Source organism: Gavia stellata, chromosome Z, assembly GCF_030936135.1.
Source record: "Gavia stellata isolate bGavSte3 chromosome Z, bGavSte3.hap2, whole genome shotgun sequence".
Taxonomy (NCBI): domain Eukaryota; kingdom Metazoa; phylum Chordata; class Aves; order Gaviiformes; family Gaviidae; genus Gavia; species Gavia stellata.
In genome coordinates, this window is record NC_082637.1 from 75,348,696 (window position 1) to 75,367,217 (window position 18,522).

An 18,522-nucleotide genomic window follows, 5' to 3' on the forward strand; every position below is an offset into this window, starting at 1 on the left:
AGGGTAAAACTAGCCTTGCCTGCTACAGGCAGCAAGAGCGCTCTGGGATTGCAGTGTTTCTCTGCTGTTCCTCTCCAGCAGCAGAAGCAGAAGTAATAAGTAACAGGGAGGAGGTCAGATTGTAGTCAGGAACAGCCATTGTAAATTTGCTTAAAATCCAAGGCATCTGGCTTATGCAGTGCAAAGATTTAGGTCCCTCTGTCCTCTGATTTCAGGGAGAGTCAATTCAGGTGCTTTGCATACTTAGGTGTTTCGCAGTATTTGCATTATAAGACACCTGTTCTGGTGAAATTCTTAATTAAATGGCAAAATTTAGTGCCATCACCCATTTCTTGATATACAGCAGCAGGGAGAGCTGTTGTGGATGTTCAAGTAGTGCAAAGCCTCAAAAAATTTTCTAACCTGTACCCTGTTCCATCTAGAGTTCTCTCCAGGACACCACATGAGTACCTTTGTTGAAGATCTGACAGTGGGCCTGCCTGCTGGTTTATTCACTCAAGAGTAACACTGTCAGACCCAGTCCTGCTTAAAAAGAGAAAAGGACACCATTTTGCTTAGAAAGCCATATAATCTCAAGAGTGTTTTCCTTTCTTCTGCTCTTTCTGATATGACAGCAGAAAGGAAGGCAGCATCAGGAGGATGTAGGTACATGGTAGTCTAGTTTATCCCTAATATTTTGCAGCTGTCTGCTTATTTGTGTGAGGAACAAAGTCCAGCAAAACTGACATTGTTTTCATTGGCCCTTGAGACAGACAGTTCCTTGACTAACACACTGAGATAACATTAAACATCTGCTTGGATCAGGATAGGTGTTTTTGCAACAAAGCTTCCAGCAATAGCTGGGGGCGTCTTTAGCAAATTTTTGTACTTGGGGCAGGGATACGAGAGGGAAAACATGGAGAAGGAGGGGAGGAGGGGTTTGGTTCAGGTGCCTTCTCCAAATTATTAGTTTCTTGTAACACTGTTTTCTTGCTCCTTACTATAAAACTGGGAAAAAAAATCTTACTTTACCAGGTTGGTATGTTTTTAAGCTGTGTTTGCAATAGTATAGTGTCAATCCTTTTGCCAATGGAGAAGGGAGTCTCCTTTCTTTCCCCCACATGTGTATGTTTAAGAAAGAATGAATTACAACTGTGGCCTGTAAGAGGATTTTTAAATGTGCAGCAAAATTTTTGTGCACAGTTGCCAAAAGGCTTACCGGCTTCCCTTGAGTAAAGCAAGGCTTCAAACCACACAAATACAGAAGATCAAAGATGCTTAAGCATCCAGCATCACAGATGATTTAACTGGGCAGTGATTTTCATTGCATGTTACAGGCAGGCGTGTGAGCTAGTCGAGAACCGCATGTAACATTACAGGCAAAAAGTGTGGGTTGTTCTTTCTGGTTCCTCAGTATCGACTTTCTGGGACCATATACTTTCTGACTCTTGCCTAGATACAATGAATCAGGAAACAAACTGTATCATGACTTCTCTTCTGTTTCCTCTCTAACATGTGCAACTGACCTACTTCAAGGGAGGTTGTGATACATATTGAAGTAAGAAGATTCAAGACTGTTGTATATCAAGTGAGACAGACTTTTTGCCTGTTGCATTCGTCTCAGACCTTTAGTTACCCTCCTTTATCCACACCTAATTTAGTTTCTTTAACTTTTAGTCTGTCCTATCCCACCATTTTTTTTACATTGTACAAAGAACGGGGTTTGTATCAGTAGGATTTAAATGAGGACTTCATCATGGCATTAAAACATCTGTGTTTTAAACCAACAGACCATTAACTTACTGGTAATGACCACACAAGATGGTCAGCATACTTTTCCATATTATTGTAACCAGCCTTTTGAGCACATAACAGTCATAATACTGCTTTTGGGGAGTGAGTGTCATGAGAGGGGGACCATGACACTGCAGTTGTTGTGTATGCAGAATACTCAAAGAAGTAAGACAACAGATCAATGGCATGACTCGCTTGGTTAACACTGTGCTATATGTCCATTTGGTGATGGATAGATTAGATCTGGATGTTGACTCCGGCCCAGGAGCAAATCACCTGATAGCAGATTAAGAACGTGTAAGGAATGAAGTCGATAGCTTACAGAGAGCCATAGGTATAAGGCTGTTTTCAAAAAGAAAGGGAAAATCCCTCCATTTTCTGATGGAAAAGAACTTCATAAATGGATCGAGCAAGTTGAGTTTTGGAAGTTGTAGAGAGTCCTGCTCATGTTAGGAGTAGCCTTTTCTAGCAAGTCAACGGAAGCAAAAAGGTCAAGGGAGTACGGGGAGGTTGGAGAGCAGGGGAAAAGATGGGATTTTTCCCCTGTGTTGCTGTGGTGCATCTGTCACCAGGGTATATGGCTGCAGCTTTTGTGCAGGAGGAGGCCATCTGTTAGTACAGCACTGGCAAGTACAGCACATACTCCGGAGAGGTATGGGTACAGTTGTGCTGGCTGTGTTTGTTACTGGTTATACCACACCTATCTACCCTCCACTGAATTGTTTCCCAGTTGCATATATATAACCCTGAGTTAAAGGAGCTTCTACTGTGTGACTGCGAGGTTTGGAAGCTGCTTGCACATTCTTGGGGCATAATGGGGAGCTCTGGGGTTTTGAACACCAGGTTAACAAAAAGGACACTTCTGTTACTTTATTCTCATACAGCAGCACTGGGGCTCAGCCTACAGATGAATCAAGGCTGCCAGTTCACTCATCCAGAAATACCTTTTTCAGCAAGTAGCAGCTAACTCAAAAAATTCAGTGTCATCTTTGTATTTCTTTGCCTTTTAACAACTGTAACTCATGAATCTAATTTGGTGGCTTTACATTCTGTCTCTTTACAGTATCACCTTGCAGATAGTAAACCAGTCATCTTTCTTCTTGGAAATTTTTTTCACTTTTAAAAAGAATCCAAAGTTTCCAAAGTTTAAACAAATACTTGGACTTTTGGTGGGTTGGTTGGTTTTTTTTTTTTTCTTCACCTCCTTTTTTAACTACAAAGTTCCAGGAAAGAAATTATTAAACCTGGACTCCATGTTAAATGAAGGCTTGGAGGGGGAGAAGGCAAAGGCTACTGTGGCTGAGATGAAGTACAGAGAACAGACTCCTTAACAAGTCAAGGATCTAAATCTAAGCTAGTCCATTCCCAAGAGCCCCTCATAATGATTATATTCTGTGGTTGATTTATTTATAACTATAGCAGATACAGTGGGAACAAAACATTAGGCCAAATTCTGACCTCAGAATATAAATCTAGAATAATTTCACTCTGATTTTTTATATTTTTTAATAGCATTACTTTGGATTCATTCTATTGTAACTGAGATCAGAATCTGTTCTGCTGTATTAGATTTTTTTTTTTCTTTGAGACTGCATTTCTCCCATCCTTCTGTCTAATTTTGAACACAAATAGCAGCAGAGTGTATGTTTAAACCTCCATATGCTCATCTGTACCTTGCGGCTGACCAGACCTTGAGCCTCCTGTGTACTCCAGGGACAGACTGGCTGGCAGGTTCTCCAAGGCTGAGGAGTGTAGCCCACTGCACAGCTACCAATTACTTTCAGTGGTGCAAGGAGGCACTTTTTAACTATTTAGGACACCATGTCAGTTTGTAAACCAGTTTTACAGGAAGGGGAGGGAAGTCAGAAAGCCATTATGGAATATGCCATACCCAGGTAATAAATCTGTGATAGCAGCAATGTTTCACTGTTTATTTAAGAGTAAATGAAACAGAGATAGCTTTGCAAAATTGCAGAAGATCCCTAACGGCAAATGAAACTACACAGCCTGTCTGAAAACTTAATGCATGTGAGGAGCAGTGGGAACACTACAAGTTTATCATGCACCCTAGGCTATTCTGCACCAGGTATTTTTCTCCTGTGTGTTATTTACGTGTCCTCAAATTGACTGTGTAACACATCTAAAAAGCTGTCAGATTAAAGTCCTCCCTCGCAGCAGAAACGGTGCTGTACGGTCTTTGCACTTACTGCCTGTAACTGTTAAGTGGGAACATGGGCTGCAGAGAAGTTAAAGGATTTGTCAGCTTGGTTTATTCAGCTTGTTAATACAGAAGTATGGTTTCTTCATTAAGTAACATTCTTCAGTAACAATCATATGTCAGCCTGTGGAAGATGAAACTAATTTTCTTCATTTTGGGACATGCCTGTTCTGGATCAGAAAATATAGTGCCTTCAAGAATTCATTTCTCAGTTCAATGAACCAGCTTGCAGTGACAAGTGCCAGCTATTCCCCTTCCCCCTTTTCTAAGACTTAACATTTTCTTGGGTATATTTTTAAAATTCTGGTTTGGGTAGCTTTTACAAAAATGTAAAGCAGACTGCTGCTGTAATCATTCCTGAATTTAGCCATGCTCTGATGGCTGAAATGTGATCCCCCTGGTTAATAAACAACTAACTGGGGTTTCTGTTATGTTTTTTGACAGATTGTATTCATTTTGTCCTTGGAAAGAACAACAATCATTTGTTGTAATCCAGGTGTTTTGCTAATTGCATGGAGTTTTGATTCAAATATTGCCAAGACATCTGTACATACTATCATTTCCATAGCTTAGCGATGTCTCAGTTCATGGCTTGAGCATTTAGACCTCCTCCTCTGTGACCTTTGGTATTAGCTTTAGCATTGAGATGAATGGATGTGAAAACCAAAAGCAAACATTTCTTAAGGAGATAAAGTAGCTATGCTTTGATAGATGCGGCTGTCTCTCTGGTGCCCGGGTTGTACATCAGGAGTAAGAAGGGCTGCACTGCATCTCTAAAGCTGCTTGAAATTATACCAAAAGGATTTGCCTCCAATGAACCCAGTAGAGGCCAAAAAACCCCAAGACACTTTCCCACATTATCTGCACCTCAGCGATGGCAAATGTAGAGGCAGTTCAGGGATACACTGAGCAGGACACTTCTGCATGCTGATGTGCTTCCCCACTCACATGCTAACAGACACAGCGGTGTTCACATCCACAACGGATATATCCTGGTACGTCCTTGGCCAGGCAGTCTAAAACAAGGCACATGTTTCTGTTGATGGGATCCAGTCTGCTTACAGCCGCAGTTGATAATTTATGTAATCTGTAATAAAATACCTGTTTTCAGTATGGAAATTCTCATTGTATGTCCTCATGTCCCCCTCAGTGAAACTGGGCAATTTGTCCATTAATTCAACACTCATGTGAGTGCTGAGCAGTATTTAACAGGAGACTAAGGTTTGAAAACTAGAAAGCTTGCAACAGTGTTAATTTAATATCTCCGTCTTCCTTCTGCAAATAATCAATGTTTTTCTTGTTGAGAGCATGAGCTGGGCTTTTAGGGAGTATGGGACTGGTTAGCTGTGACCTTTTTTTTATTTAAAAGAAGCAATAACTACAGCTGTGTAGTTCAAATCTGACTAAAACATGAACTATACCTAAAAAGCAGGAGGATGTGCAACAAAGCAAAGTAGCAGTAGAGTTTCAAGCATGGCACTAAAATCATCATGTCTGAATCACAATCACAGAAGGAGATGAACCTTTCAGGTTTGTGGGGCAGCTCAGTGGTACACAATGCCGTGCAAGATACGTCTTCAGTGAAGGGTGGTTTTGAAGGAACTATTGGTGCCACATTGTGGATGCCTGGCTGTTTACTTGCAAGTGTTGCTTTTGCTGCTGCTTTGGAATCTCCTGCTGCAAAGGGGTGTGACTTCTGAGGTATTTTGGAAGAGCTGTTCCTGTGCTTCTTCAAGAGTTTTTCTATTAAAAGAGGAATCAGATTGGTACACATAACTGGGAGGAGGGTGAAAGCCAAGGGGTCTGTCCTTCCGTCAGTTATTTCAAATTCATTATTAAATTTGACGCTGTGAAATGGCAGTGTTGAATAAGATGAGCTGTGAAATGGCAGTGTTGAATAAGATGAGCAGGAGAGCGTCTTACCACTTCTAGGACGAGCTCTGTATGTATCAGTATGGGGAACAGCCATCTCAGGATGTAAAGCTATTGATGTTAATGGGACAGTGTACACTGCAGTGAAAATCACATTTCTGAACGTTACAATACTGGATGTTGCTCAGTTACATTATTCAGGGAAAAAGGACCAGTACCTGTCAGTCTTGATCCATTAAAGTTGCTTAAGTATTTGGTTATCTTTGGTTCTAGCAGCCAGATAAATATACACATTAAGTGATCTTCTGGATTGGAAAGGAGGCCTAGGAAGTCATAACCTAGTTCGCAGTTACAAACTCACACTTTGCTCCAAAGCTGTTGTCGTGGGAGAATGACGGGATGGTTATGACAACCCTACTTTCTCTATTCACAGGTGTTCCCTTTCCAAAGAACTTCCTTCAGATCTGCAAGAAGATACTCTGCCGGCTTTTTCGGGTGTTTGTTCATGTCTACATCCATCACTTTGACCGTATCATCCTTATGGGGGCTGAGGCCCACGTCAATACCTGTTACAAGCATTTTTATTACTTTGTGACAGAGCTCAACCTCATAGACCGCAAAGAACTAGAGCCTTTGGTAAGTGTGGGGTCTGAGGGAAAGCTCTAGGAAATTTTCCTCCTCCCTTCACTGGGCCTTTCCCCTACTTGTTGCAGTGGGTTTCCTCTGGCAATAAGGTCCATGGTTGAACACAGGCAATTTAAAGGGATGAACTCTTGCATCTGTCCACAGACCCATTCCATCATCTGCTGCAGTATTTGTGAGATGCTCAGTAGGCTCAGTAGAAACAAAAAGTACAATGTATTTTGTATGGAAAAACACAAAGTGGGAAATACTGCCATTTGAAAATAGAAGTTCATTTGTCTTCTGCTTTTTCCTGTACTATATATTTGATATATAATTTTACTGTGTCTTTTTTCATTGCTCAGTAACAGCATGGTACTCACAGCAGTCACTTGAACGCATGTGAAGGGGACAGTGGTCTATATAAAGGTGAATTGTTTTGGGTTTTTTTAATCTTTAAGTAGGTATTTGTGAAGGTATTGAGTGTGTTAGATCCAGATCTGTGCTTTGGATCTAAGTGAGACAGATGAGGTAAGTTAGACGTTCAGACAATTAGCAGCATAACAAAACCAGACACTTCCTTTTGGATTGAAATAGATCAAAATTAAATTTATTGTTTCCAAAAGTAAGGCTGCAGAAATGGAAATGCTTTTGCTGTTGCTTGCAAATGCAAATAAAATAAAAGTGTAAGCAGAGAATGAAAAGTAAGGCGCAATTCAGAAAGCAGTTTATGCACAAACCCTCACTGTGGGCATTTAGCCAACTTTAAAAGGGATCAGGGCAACATTTCTCCATGGGTTAGAGTTTGGAAAATACTGTGCTGTACAGCTTATTGATGAGGTGCTAGAACCACTGGGATTTTTTTTTCCACAGAATCACAGAACAGCTGAGGTTGGCTGGCACCTATGGATATCATGTAGTCCAAACCCCTGCTCAAAGCAGTGTCACCTAGAGAGGGCTGCCCAGGACCACATCAAGTTTTCAGTTGTTCCATATAAAGGCACATTGCAAGGAGGTGTATAGCATAGTTGGTATGCTATACTTATATATATGGTATGTTATACATATATGCTTCTGAAAGTGTGGCAAAGTGATGTTTGCCTGCATTTCTGCAGGAATTTGAGCTGTTGCAGGCGTGATACATGTATATGCTTATATTGATTGAAAGAGAGCCTGTAAAGTGAGACAAAATGGATGGTCTTGTTTTCAGCAGTTCACAAGGGCCACTGAAAGACACTGTAGATGACATGTATTGATAACTTGCAATGTATCTATGGTTTCTTTCTAGATGGGAGAACTTAATGTGCCATCTAATTGTGTCCTAAGGGATAGAAGGAGGCCCTGCAAAAGAGAACTTCCCTGCCAGAGGAGTGATCCTAGGTTAGCTGTAGCTGTTAGAGGCTAAGGATGTGTCACAAGCAAGATACAAGGCAGGATATCTCAAGAGGTAGGAAGAAAGCTGATCTTAAGGCCATTAGAAGATCCTCGCTTGCTTTGGAATTCACAGAGCACAAAAATGATTTAATGCTGCAGTTGGTGGTTAGCAATATTCCTGCACTAAGCAGACAGACGAAGGATGGGGGCCGGAGTGGTGCAGGAGGTGGCCCAAGTCCAGCAGCAGAGCAAACTAGGAACATGCTCCAACTGGTGTGTGCTTTCCTCTTGCATTCCAGCACTCCCTCCCTTCACAGAATTACCCTTAGGATCATCATATGATGCAGTATTATTAACTTTGCTGGCATGCAGGGTCTCCCAGAAAAGTGTTTCTTCTGCACTGGGGAGGCACCATGTCAGCAAACTGACAAAGCTCCACCTGTTTCCATCTTTCTGTCCTTGACTTGGGTGGGTATCAGCGGTGTGGAATTGCAGAAAAAAACATGTCTGTATTTTTGTCTTCAGCTGGGGAGAGAGAAGGGAAGGACTTGCCAAACAAAAGCAGACATTACAAATAATCTTGAATTTTAATGCAGTAGTTGAGGACAACCTGTGCCCTGCCAGGTTCTCCATGGCAGGAAATGAGCCCACATTATCTGCCTTAATTAGAAAATGGGCCAAGAGCTGATTAAATAAACAGACTGCCACATGCTTTAATAAACAGGAAGGCAACTGATTTATCAACATAACTTCAAGAAGGGAGAATAATTGGGGAGGTAGGCAGTCGAGAAATAGTAATATTAGCCTGCAGGACTTATGCTCTTTGCTTAAAAAAGATTTTCTCAGCCTTTTGCAACCCAGTGCAGCAGTTATAAAATCAAATGAAGCAGATGAGTCAAACAGGGTTCCCCCTCTCATTCAGGAGTTGCATAGCTTGTCCTTTCTGCGATCAAAGTGGGGGCTATAGTTTAAAATGCTGCGTATCTTTTTCCCATCCCCATCACTATGTTAATTTGACAGATCCCCGAGTCTTTCATAGAGCTGTTTTATAAAAAAGGAACCTGGCATAGTCACTGACCCTGCAGGTGGTCCTGAGGAAAAAAATGCATGTCCAATTGGTTAATTTGGGGGAAAAGAAGAAGTCTAAAAGCGTATCTGCCCTTTCCTTCAGCTAACAGGCGGACAAGGCAGTCTGCACTGTGAGAGCTCTCAGAAGACCTTTCAGGCATGCCTCCGTGGGGAGGCTATCAGGAAATGAACTCAGGTTTGAGTTTTAAGATGTGGCATCTGCTTTGTGCTGGCTCCCTGTGTGACCAGCTTTATTTTCCACTGGCAGTAGTTCACCTTAATTCACTTCTGAGCCTGTTCTCATGGCCAAAACTATCTAGCGGAGTGGTGCCTATTACCTCCATCCCACCCTCACCCTGTGTAGGTCACTGCTTGTATAGGGTGCTTTAAGCACTTCATCTAAATGTGCTTTCTAGTGAGAATCTCAACGCAGCTGCCTCAGCACAGTAACTTACTGTTCAAACAGCAGCCCAGCCATGGCGAGTAATGCCCCTCTACTTCCTTCCTGTGATGTCTTTTCTCTGACAATGGATTTCATAGTATGTAGGACTTAAGAAATATGCCGGAGTACTTTATAAGCACATCATGAGCAAACCAGTCTTGGTTTGGGGAATTTTACTTAATTTATTGCCAGTTAATAAAACTTTTGATTACAGATCTGGATATTAAGGAAAAAAAGACAATTAAACAAAACACTTCATGAAGATACACCTTTCTTTCCCAGGCTGTAATTCAGTAAAAAACTTTTCTTCCCTGCTTGCAGGTCTCAACTCATCTTGGTTTTGCTACATGTTAAACTCAGCTACTCCTAATCCCTTTGGTGAGGTTAGGGGCAATGCAGGAAACCAGGGATGTGCATATGCTTCTTGCTTTTTACTTGTTTTCCTCCACTCCAGCATGGGTTTACTGTGGGACACAGTCCCTTCGCAGTGTTCCTGCTCTGGCCTGGGTTGCCCATGACCCACAGTCCCTTCAGGGGTGTGGCTGCTCTGGCACAGGGCACTTCCTTCCAAGAGTACGTCTCCAACCACATCCCCAGCAGTGCTACAAGCCATGTGTTCTCTCCTCTTAGTGGCTGCTGCTTTCTTAAGTATCTGTGAGCAGAGGCACCCTGTGCTTCTCTGACTGGTTGAAGTTTTGGCAGATGGTGGATTATTTGCAGTGGTTTCAGGGGCAGCTGGAAGTAGCTGTGACTGGCACAGGGCAGTTCATGGCCTCCTGCCACAACAAGTCACCCCTGTAGCCCCCGCTACCAAAACCCTGCCATTTATGCCCAGTACAAAGCATCCTCTGCAAAGTCAGTCACATGCGATATGTTGGTTAAAGCCTTGCTTTCTGTTTCCAGTTTTATTGGGAGTTTCTTGCCTGTCTCTGGGTAATAGCTTTCTTCATGAGTTTTCCCATGTGGAGTATAAGAACATTTAGCATTTGACAGAAGCATTGTGGGCCTGAATTAAACAGTGTTTGCAAAGTACTCTGATGCCATGAAATAAGAGTTGTAATGAGAGTACAGCTTGTTCCTAGTTCAACTTCCAACCTTCAGCAGCAAGCTGGATCGTTGACACATACAAAAGGAGTGGGAAGACCGAAACTTCCTGTGTTCCTTAACTTGGCATTCGCTGATTTGCTTTGCTAGTGCTTTAAGAGTTCCACTCGTGAAAATGGGAAGTGTGTAAGCACCACGCTATCATGCTTCCTGGCTCTGTAGAATTCACATGAAACTAGCAGTCTGTTAGTCTGGGCTCTGAACTACAGAGCCAGATCCTTGTTCCCCTTCTTTCTCAGGGTAGATTGAGTATCTTCAGAACTGCTTCATAGAACATCTCATCTCTATTAAAATGTTCTTGATATGTGCAATTAAATACTCCCTTCCCACTTGCAAAAGATATAGGACTTTGTAGCTAAGATATAACTTGAGACCTGCTATCAATATATTTTGCTGGGACAGGTCACTCATTAGCTTTTTTTACTTTTAAGGAATCCAAGCTGCTGTACGCAAGGCAACATAATCCCTTCTGAATAGTTTTTATTTCTTTAGCTCAACGCAGCATAAATCATCATAAATCTGATTTTCCCCTAAAGCGAGGTGAGTACCTTCTCTGATATGCTTCACTTTCCATTACTCCCATCTCAGAAAAGAAAGGCTAACTAGTAGGAATAAGGTACTGCTACAAGTAGAGCAGGTCCCCCCTAAAGGAATCTATCATTTGAAAGTGTCTTCTAGCAATGTGGCAGCATTATGTCACAGAAGTTTCTCTGGCATAAATAACACTGTTTCAAAGAAAAAGAATTCCTCCTTCCATTCCTCAGTTTGAGGGGGTGGGGTGTCTTTTTCAGCATTAGCTGGTGACCACCTTCAGATGCCTGGTTTGGCTTGGTGATTGCAGAGCCTGTTTACTGTTGCACTCCAAGCTTAGCTGGAGCAGGCACAGATCCTGCCATGAAACCTGAGGATCCATGCAGCTGCCGCAACATGACATCTAGAAAGGGTGAGGGGACGAAAAAACTAAAACCTTCTGAAAAGCAATAAAGTTAATGCCAGAGAGGCATTAAACCACAAAGTGTTTCGGTTCTGCCCCCTGCCCGAGCAGGAAGGTGCCTGTCAGACGAAGAGACAGAGGCAAAGAATCCAGCAGCTATACTTCTCCTTCAGTCATGTAAGCGGCCCTAGAGATTTGTGACTGAATCTCAGTGCAAAGCATTTTGTTGGGTAGCAGTTGGTGATGCAGCGAAGTCTGCTCCCAACTTGTCAGCATTGATCTGTGTGTATTGCAGTACCTTGTTTTGATTTCTAAATCTGTGCATTTTAATTTGCCTGATATTTCACTGTGCCTTGTGTTTGTCAAGTTAAAACAAGAAAGACACCTAAAAATGTGGTGAGATTTCAGTGTTAAATTTAGAGGTCTGAGCATGGTGTAATTCACTTGAAGGAACAAGGTTCCCCAGATGTGTTCATTTTTTTTAAATTTGTGGGAGGTGTGGACCTAGCTCTTTTTCTCACTATTGAGCATTACTTATTAACAAAAGCTTACATTATATCTCTAAACAGGAGACATAGGGAAAAAAAAAAAAAAGGTTGGGTCTTTTTGCTGTGCAAATCTGTGCAAGCTGAAAGAGGGCCTGAGAATGTGTGCAGGGCTTGTATATTACAGAATCACAGAATCATTAAGGTTGGAAAAGACCTGTAAGATCATCAAGTCCAACCATAAACCAACACCACCATGCCCATTAAACCATGTCCCACAATGCCTCGTCCACACGTTCCTTGAATACCTCCAGGGAGGGTGACTCCACCACCTCCCTGGGCAGCCTGTTCCAGTGCTTCACCACTCTCCCAGTAAAAAAATTTTCCCTAATATCCAGCCTGAACCTCCCGTGGCGAAACTTGAGGCCATTTCCTCTTGTCCTGTCGCTAGTCACTTGGGAGAAAAGACCAACACCCACCTCTCTGCAACCCCCTGTCAGGTAGTTGTAGAGGGTGATGAGGTCTCCCCTCACCCTCCTCTTCTCCAGACTGAACAACCCCAGCTCCCTCAGCCACTCCTCATCAGACTTGTGCTCCACACCCTTCACCAGCTTCGTCGCCCTTCTCTGGACACGCTCCAGCACCTCCATGTCCTTCTTGGAGTGAGGGGCCCAAAACTGAACACAGTATTTGAGGTGCGGCCTCACCAGCGCCGAGTACAGGGGCACGATCACCTCCCTGCTCCTGCTGGCCACACCATTTCTGATACAGGCCAGGATGCCGTTGGCCTTCTTGGCCACCTGGGCACACTGCTGGCTCGTATTCAGCCGGCTGTTGACCAACACCCCCAGGTCCTTTTCCATCAGGCAGCTTTCCAGCCACTCATCCCCAAGCCTGTAGTGTTGCATGGGGTTGTTGTGACACAGGTGCAGGACCCGGCACTTGGCCTTGTTGAACCTCTTACAATTGGCCTCGGCCCATCGATCCAGCCTGTCCAGATCCCTCTGCAGAGCCTTCCGACCCTCCAGCAGATCAACACTCCCACCGAACTTGGTGTCGTCTGCAAACTTGTTGAGGGAGGTACTCTGAAATTTTTGTTCTAATAAGAAATCTAGGTGGCAAACCCAAGTATATTTCATCTTTCCATGGCCACCCAGTTACAGAACTGTGGGCAGGTCAAGCATTCATATTGTGCCAATGCGCAGTATGAAGTGATACGCAAGGAGGACTGTGCCAAACAGGAAGGAATGATTCATGTGGTTTGAGTACATTTGCTTCTCTCACAGGTATTATGAATTGTCAAACGCACAAATCTGTTTGCCAGAGATACCATTATATGCCATTTTTATAAGTTTTTCTGTTTACCCAATGTAGTGTCCTCTTACAGAGCAAAGAGTACCTTTTGTGCTCTATCAGAAATATCCAAAAATATATTGCAAACCAGTCAGATTCCTAGCAGATTCCTACATAAGTTCCCAAACTATTGATGGCAGTGAAATTTCCCTCTGAGGACAGGGATAAAAGACAGCAGAATATGGCCATCTCCTTTGCTCATTCTCCAGAAGTCTTTTTTTTAAAAGTCCCATCCTGTGAAAACTTCAACCTTTTTCTAAGAAGTCATTTTTATAAACTTTCTGTTTATGAGAACAGAAAGCAATAAGTACACTTGAATGAAGAAAAATAGAGAAGGATATTGCTTTCGTTTGCTGTTCTGATAACTGTTAAAATGCTGATTTCATTTAGATGCAGAGACAATCAGCCATGGTAGGAAGTGGAGCTGGAATTGGTGGGAGTCAGTGAAGCTGAGTGTATAAAAATGGTGAAGCTGGTAATTGCCTCCATGAGGATGGAGTTCATCTTCAGGTTAACCAAAGACAGTAAGGTTTTCTTGCTTTTGTCTCCGTTATTCCATTGGCTTTATAGCATGATTGGCTTCTGATAATATTTTCATCCAATATTTGGAGTTGCTTAAAAGTAACCATCTAAATGTTTTTGTGTTTTTTCCCCATCTCTGTAGAAAAATGTCTTTCTGAATGGAATTTCTAGTGTTTCTGCAGGCAGTCTACTAAGTGAAGAGATTAGTGTTTAATACATTAACCTAATCATTAAACTCTGTTCAGTTGTTTGGTGGTTTTTTCTTTTTTTTTTTTTTTTTCCTTTCTTTTTTCTCCCTAGGAAGCAGTATTATGTATTATTTGCAAAAACCTGTTATGGTCTGAGGACAGAAGATTTCAAAGTTAAACATATTCAGGAAATTACACATTGAGGTTTGTCTAATGACCATAACTCTACCTTCCTATATTTTATGATTCAGAGCTGCATTGACGCCCTGATGACACTGACATAAATCTGAGGCACTTTCTTTTCAGTGAGTGGAATTAATCCAGACCTTCCCATAAAATTCAGAGAAAAATCTAGCCCCGCAGTCACAGGTGGTATGTTCATGTACTGTTTTTCCACCGACACTAGTATTACACAATATGCTGCTTTATGTGCTGCTGTAGGGTGCTCTGCACCCCATGGATGTATTAATTGACAAGTTTTCAGGCCTATTTAGCAGAAAAACCAAAAACTACAAGGGGAAAAGGAAGAGTTATTTTTGTACTTAAAGCTAGGATGTCAGAAGTGCTGTCATATGTGTGGCATTATTTGTGAAAAGACAGTGTTTCCGTCTCGGGGCCTTTCAGCCAGTATTGTCTATAATATATTTAAAAAAAATAAATCACTTAAGGTATATTTCCACAATCATTGTAAGCCAAGATGAATGCAGACTGAAACTGGAAATGGTTATCCTGCTGTTCCTATCACTGCTCACTGGATAGTCCTCTGTCCTTCCTTGTGTCAGAGCTAGCCTTTGTGTTACCATAGTCAATCCAGGGATGGATCAGCTGAGCACCAGCTCAGACAAAACTGGTGGTTTTCACAGAACCATAGAATGGTTTGGGTTGGAAAGGACCTTTAAAAGTCATCTAGTCCAATGCCCTTGCAACGAGCAAGGACATCTTCAACTAGATCAGGTTGCTCAGAGCCCCATCCAACCTCACCTTGAATGTTTCCAGGGATGGGGCATCTACAACCTCTCTGGGCAACCTGTTCCAGTGTTTCGCTACCCTCATTGTAAATAATTTCTTCCTTATATCTAGTCTGAATCTACCCTTTTTCAGTTTACAACCATCACCCCTTGTCCTATCGCAACAGGCCCTACTAAAAAGTCTGTCCCCATCTTTCTTATAAGCCCCCTTTAAGTATTGAAAAGTCACTATAAGGTCTCCCTGGAGCCTTCTCTTCTCCAGGCTGAACAACCCCAACTCTCTCAGCCTTTCTGCACAGGAGAGGTGTTCCATCCCTCTGATCATTTTTGTCGCCCTCCTCTGAACCCGCTCCAACAGGTCCATGTCTTTCCTGTACTGAGGACTCCAGAGCTGGACACAGCACTGCAGGTGGGGTTTCACCAGTGCAGAGTAGAGGAGCAGAATCACCTCCCTTGACCTGCTGGCCACACTTCTTTTGATGCAGCCCAGGATAGGGTTGGCTTTCTGGGCTGCGAGTGCACGTTGCTGGCTTATGTCCAGCTTTTCATCCACCTGTATCTCCAAGTCCTTCTCTGCAGGGCTGCTCTCAATCCCTTCATCTCCCAGCCTGTGTAGATACTGGAGGTTGCCCCAACCCAGGTGCAGGACCTTGCCCTTGGCCTTGTTGAACCTCATGAGGTTCACATGAGCCCACTTCTCAAGCTTGTCCAGGTCCCTCTGAATGGTATCCCATCCCTCAGGCGTGTCAACTGCACCACTCAGCTTGGTGTCATCTGCAAATTTGCTGAGGGTGCACTCAATCCCACTGTCTATGTCATTGATGAAGGTACTAAACAGTATTGATCCCACTGCAGACTGCTGAGGGACACCACTCGTCACTGATCTCCATCCAGACATTGAGTCATTGACCACTACCCTCTGGGTCTGACCATCCAGCCAATTCTTTATCCACCGAATACTCCATCCATCAAATTCATATGTCTCCAATTTAGAGAGAAGGCTGTTGTGGGGGACCATGTCAAAGGCCTTGCAGAAGTGCAGATAGATGACATCTGTAGTTCTTCTCTTGTCCACTGATGTAGTCACTCCATCATAAAAGGCCACTATGTTGGTCACACAAGACTTGCCTTTGGTGAAGCCGTGCTTGCTGTCTTGAATCACCTCCCTGTCCTCCACGTGCCTTAGCATAGCTTCTAGGAAGATCTGTTCCATGATCTTCCCAGGCACAGAGGTGAGCCTACAGGTCGCTAGTTCCCAGGGTCCTCCTTTCTACCCTTTTTAAAAATGGGTGCAATGTTTCCCTTTTTCCAGTCACAGGGGACTGCACCTGACTGCCATGACTCTTCAGCTATCATGGAGAATGGCTTAGCGACTACATCAGCCAATTCCCTCAGGACTCGGGGATGCACCTCGTCATGTCGCATAGACTTACGTATGTTCAGGTTCCTCAGGTGGTCATGAACCTGATCTTCTTTTACAGTGGGAGGGACTTTGCTCCCCCAGTCCCTGCCTTGAGGTCCATTCATTTGAAAGGTTTGGGAAGAGAGACTGACAGTGAAGACTCAGGCAAAAATGTTGAGTACTTCAGCCTTCTCCTTGTCTGTTGTCAGCAGTTTGCCAGTCATGTTCATAAGGGGGTGTACGCTTTCTTTGACCTTCCTTTTCTGGCTGATATAGAATCCCTGTTCATTATTCTTTGTATTCACCAAGTTCAGCTCCAGCCATGCCTTGGCCTTCCTGACCCCATCCCTACACAGCCAGGCAGCATCCCTATACTCTTCCCAAGATACCTGTCCCTTCTTCCACTGCCTGTGCATTTCCTTCTTGCCCTTTAGTTTGACCAGCAGGTCTTGACTTAGTCATGCTGGTCTCTTGCCTTCCTTTCCTGATTTCTTATACCTCGGGATCAAGAGCTCTTGCACTCTATCGAAAGTGTCCTTAAAAATCTGCCAGCTCTATTATGCTCCCTTGTCCCTGAGGGCAGTTTCCCAGGGGGTCCTATTGACTAGCTCATTGAACAGCTGGAATTTTTGCCAGGACACTTTCCTGAGCAGTTACACACAGCCTAATATTGGCACTAGGCAGGTGGTGGAAACGTGGAGCTGGGGGAAATGTGATGGTGCGACTGTTGCTTTTGTGGCAGTCTGCACTTCTGACAGCATGAACACAGCCAAAAGTGTAGTCCTGCACTGTGTGCCGGAAGAGTGAGTGTCCTACCTTCACATGGGAATTTGGGCTTGCAGCAGTTGCTAGTGCTGGGCAGGTGTTTAGGAGATTACACAGAAGTCAAGATACCAAATGAAGAAGTCTCCGTTTTCATGTGAGTTTCTCCAAGCACCCTGTCTGTTTCAGGATGACCTAATTAAAAGTACTGTAAGTAGATGGTGCTCAGGTCAACACTTACGAGTTTCTTTTTTACGCTTTTTGCTTTGCCAGGGCTACAGCAAGGCTTAAATATCAGTCCCCCAGCTCTGCCACTGCTGTGCGTGAGGCCCAAGTAGCTGCTGTTACACATCCAATTTACTACAAGCAGTACATCTTTTCACAAAATAACAAGCAGCTTTGCTGCATCTTTGTCTATACCATAAAAAATGTCTACTTATCAGGCAATTCTTTGCCAAAAATGCCATAGACATAGTAGAAATACCGTAAACATAGCCCATCTGGCACTAGCCCCATCCAACACTCACAGTGGAAAAATCAGTAGCAGGCTTAAGAAAATACGGCAAAGTATTGGCACTTTGATGAGGGTACACTCAGATGAAACACAGCTGAGTTAAACAGGATGATTAAATGAGATTTCTTCTGCAGACAAATTTTTCAAGAATATGTTTTAAAATAAAAGTATACCTTTCTTAGTTCACTTGATTTTTTCCAAATTATTGTTTTGTCTGCTTAGCTAATTTTTTATGTTTATGGTGAAAATTAGGATTTGTGCTTTTCCAGTCCATTTTCTCCATATGTCCATTTACAATCTTCGTGAAAGCAGTCATGGTACCCATAAATCAGTAGACTGTGAAACATAAATTATTTGCCAGTCAGCAGAGGACAGCTTGAGCTCAAAAGTAGAGGAGAACTAATTTCATTAAAGTCACTGTGTTCTTGTTACCACTATCCTTTATAGCTACCCAATTCTATTTTTATATTGCTGCTCATTGCCATGAAAGTACAGCCCTTCAGATCCTTCTGAGTGTCCTGTATTATAGCACTTACAAGAAGCAAGACAATAATATTATCACATTGTTTTAAAGATACCTCTGGCTTTTTATCCTTCTAGGCTTCCCAGTGTGTTCTGTGTGCTGTCTGGATGGTTTAAGCTTTAGTCAGCAAATATGTGAGGTTTAATCTTGTTCAGAGTCGTAGTGCAGCTCATGCTCCAGAGGATAAGTGATCATTCGCTATTGATCTATCAGTAACAGATTCTGACCCAAAAATCTATCAGTGAAGCTGATACAAAAAAGCTTATAAAAAGCTTTTCTTTCTGCTTTCCTTATGCCTTGACATTGGGGCATTCAGAGGGAGAGCTGGCAACCTCCTGCCACTCTGATAAGAACAGGCAAGCCCAACCAAAAGAGCTCCTTCTGGAGAAGCTGGCACCT

The 18,522-nt window shown here is 42.9% G+C and overlaps 1 protein-coding gene across 1 annotated transcript in view; it reads left to right on the forward strand.

Moving 5' to 3' along the window:
* Window positions 1–18,522, forward strand: part of MOB3B (MOB kinase activator 3B) — a 72,834-nt gene that overhangs the window by 24,664 nt on the left and 29,648 nt on the right. The window contains exon 2 of the mRNA XM_059834042.1: window positions 6,297–6,499. Coding sequence (XP_059690025.1) covers window positions 6,297–6,499 — 203 coding nt within the window. The remainder of the gene's footprint in view (window positions 1–6,296; window positions 6,500–18,522) is intronic.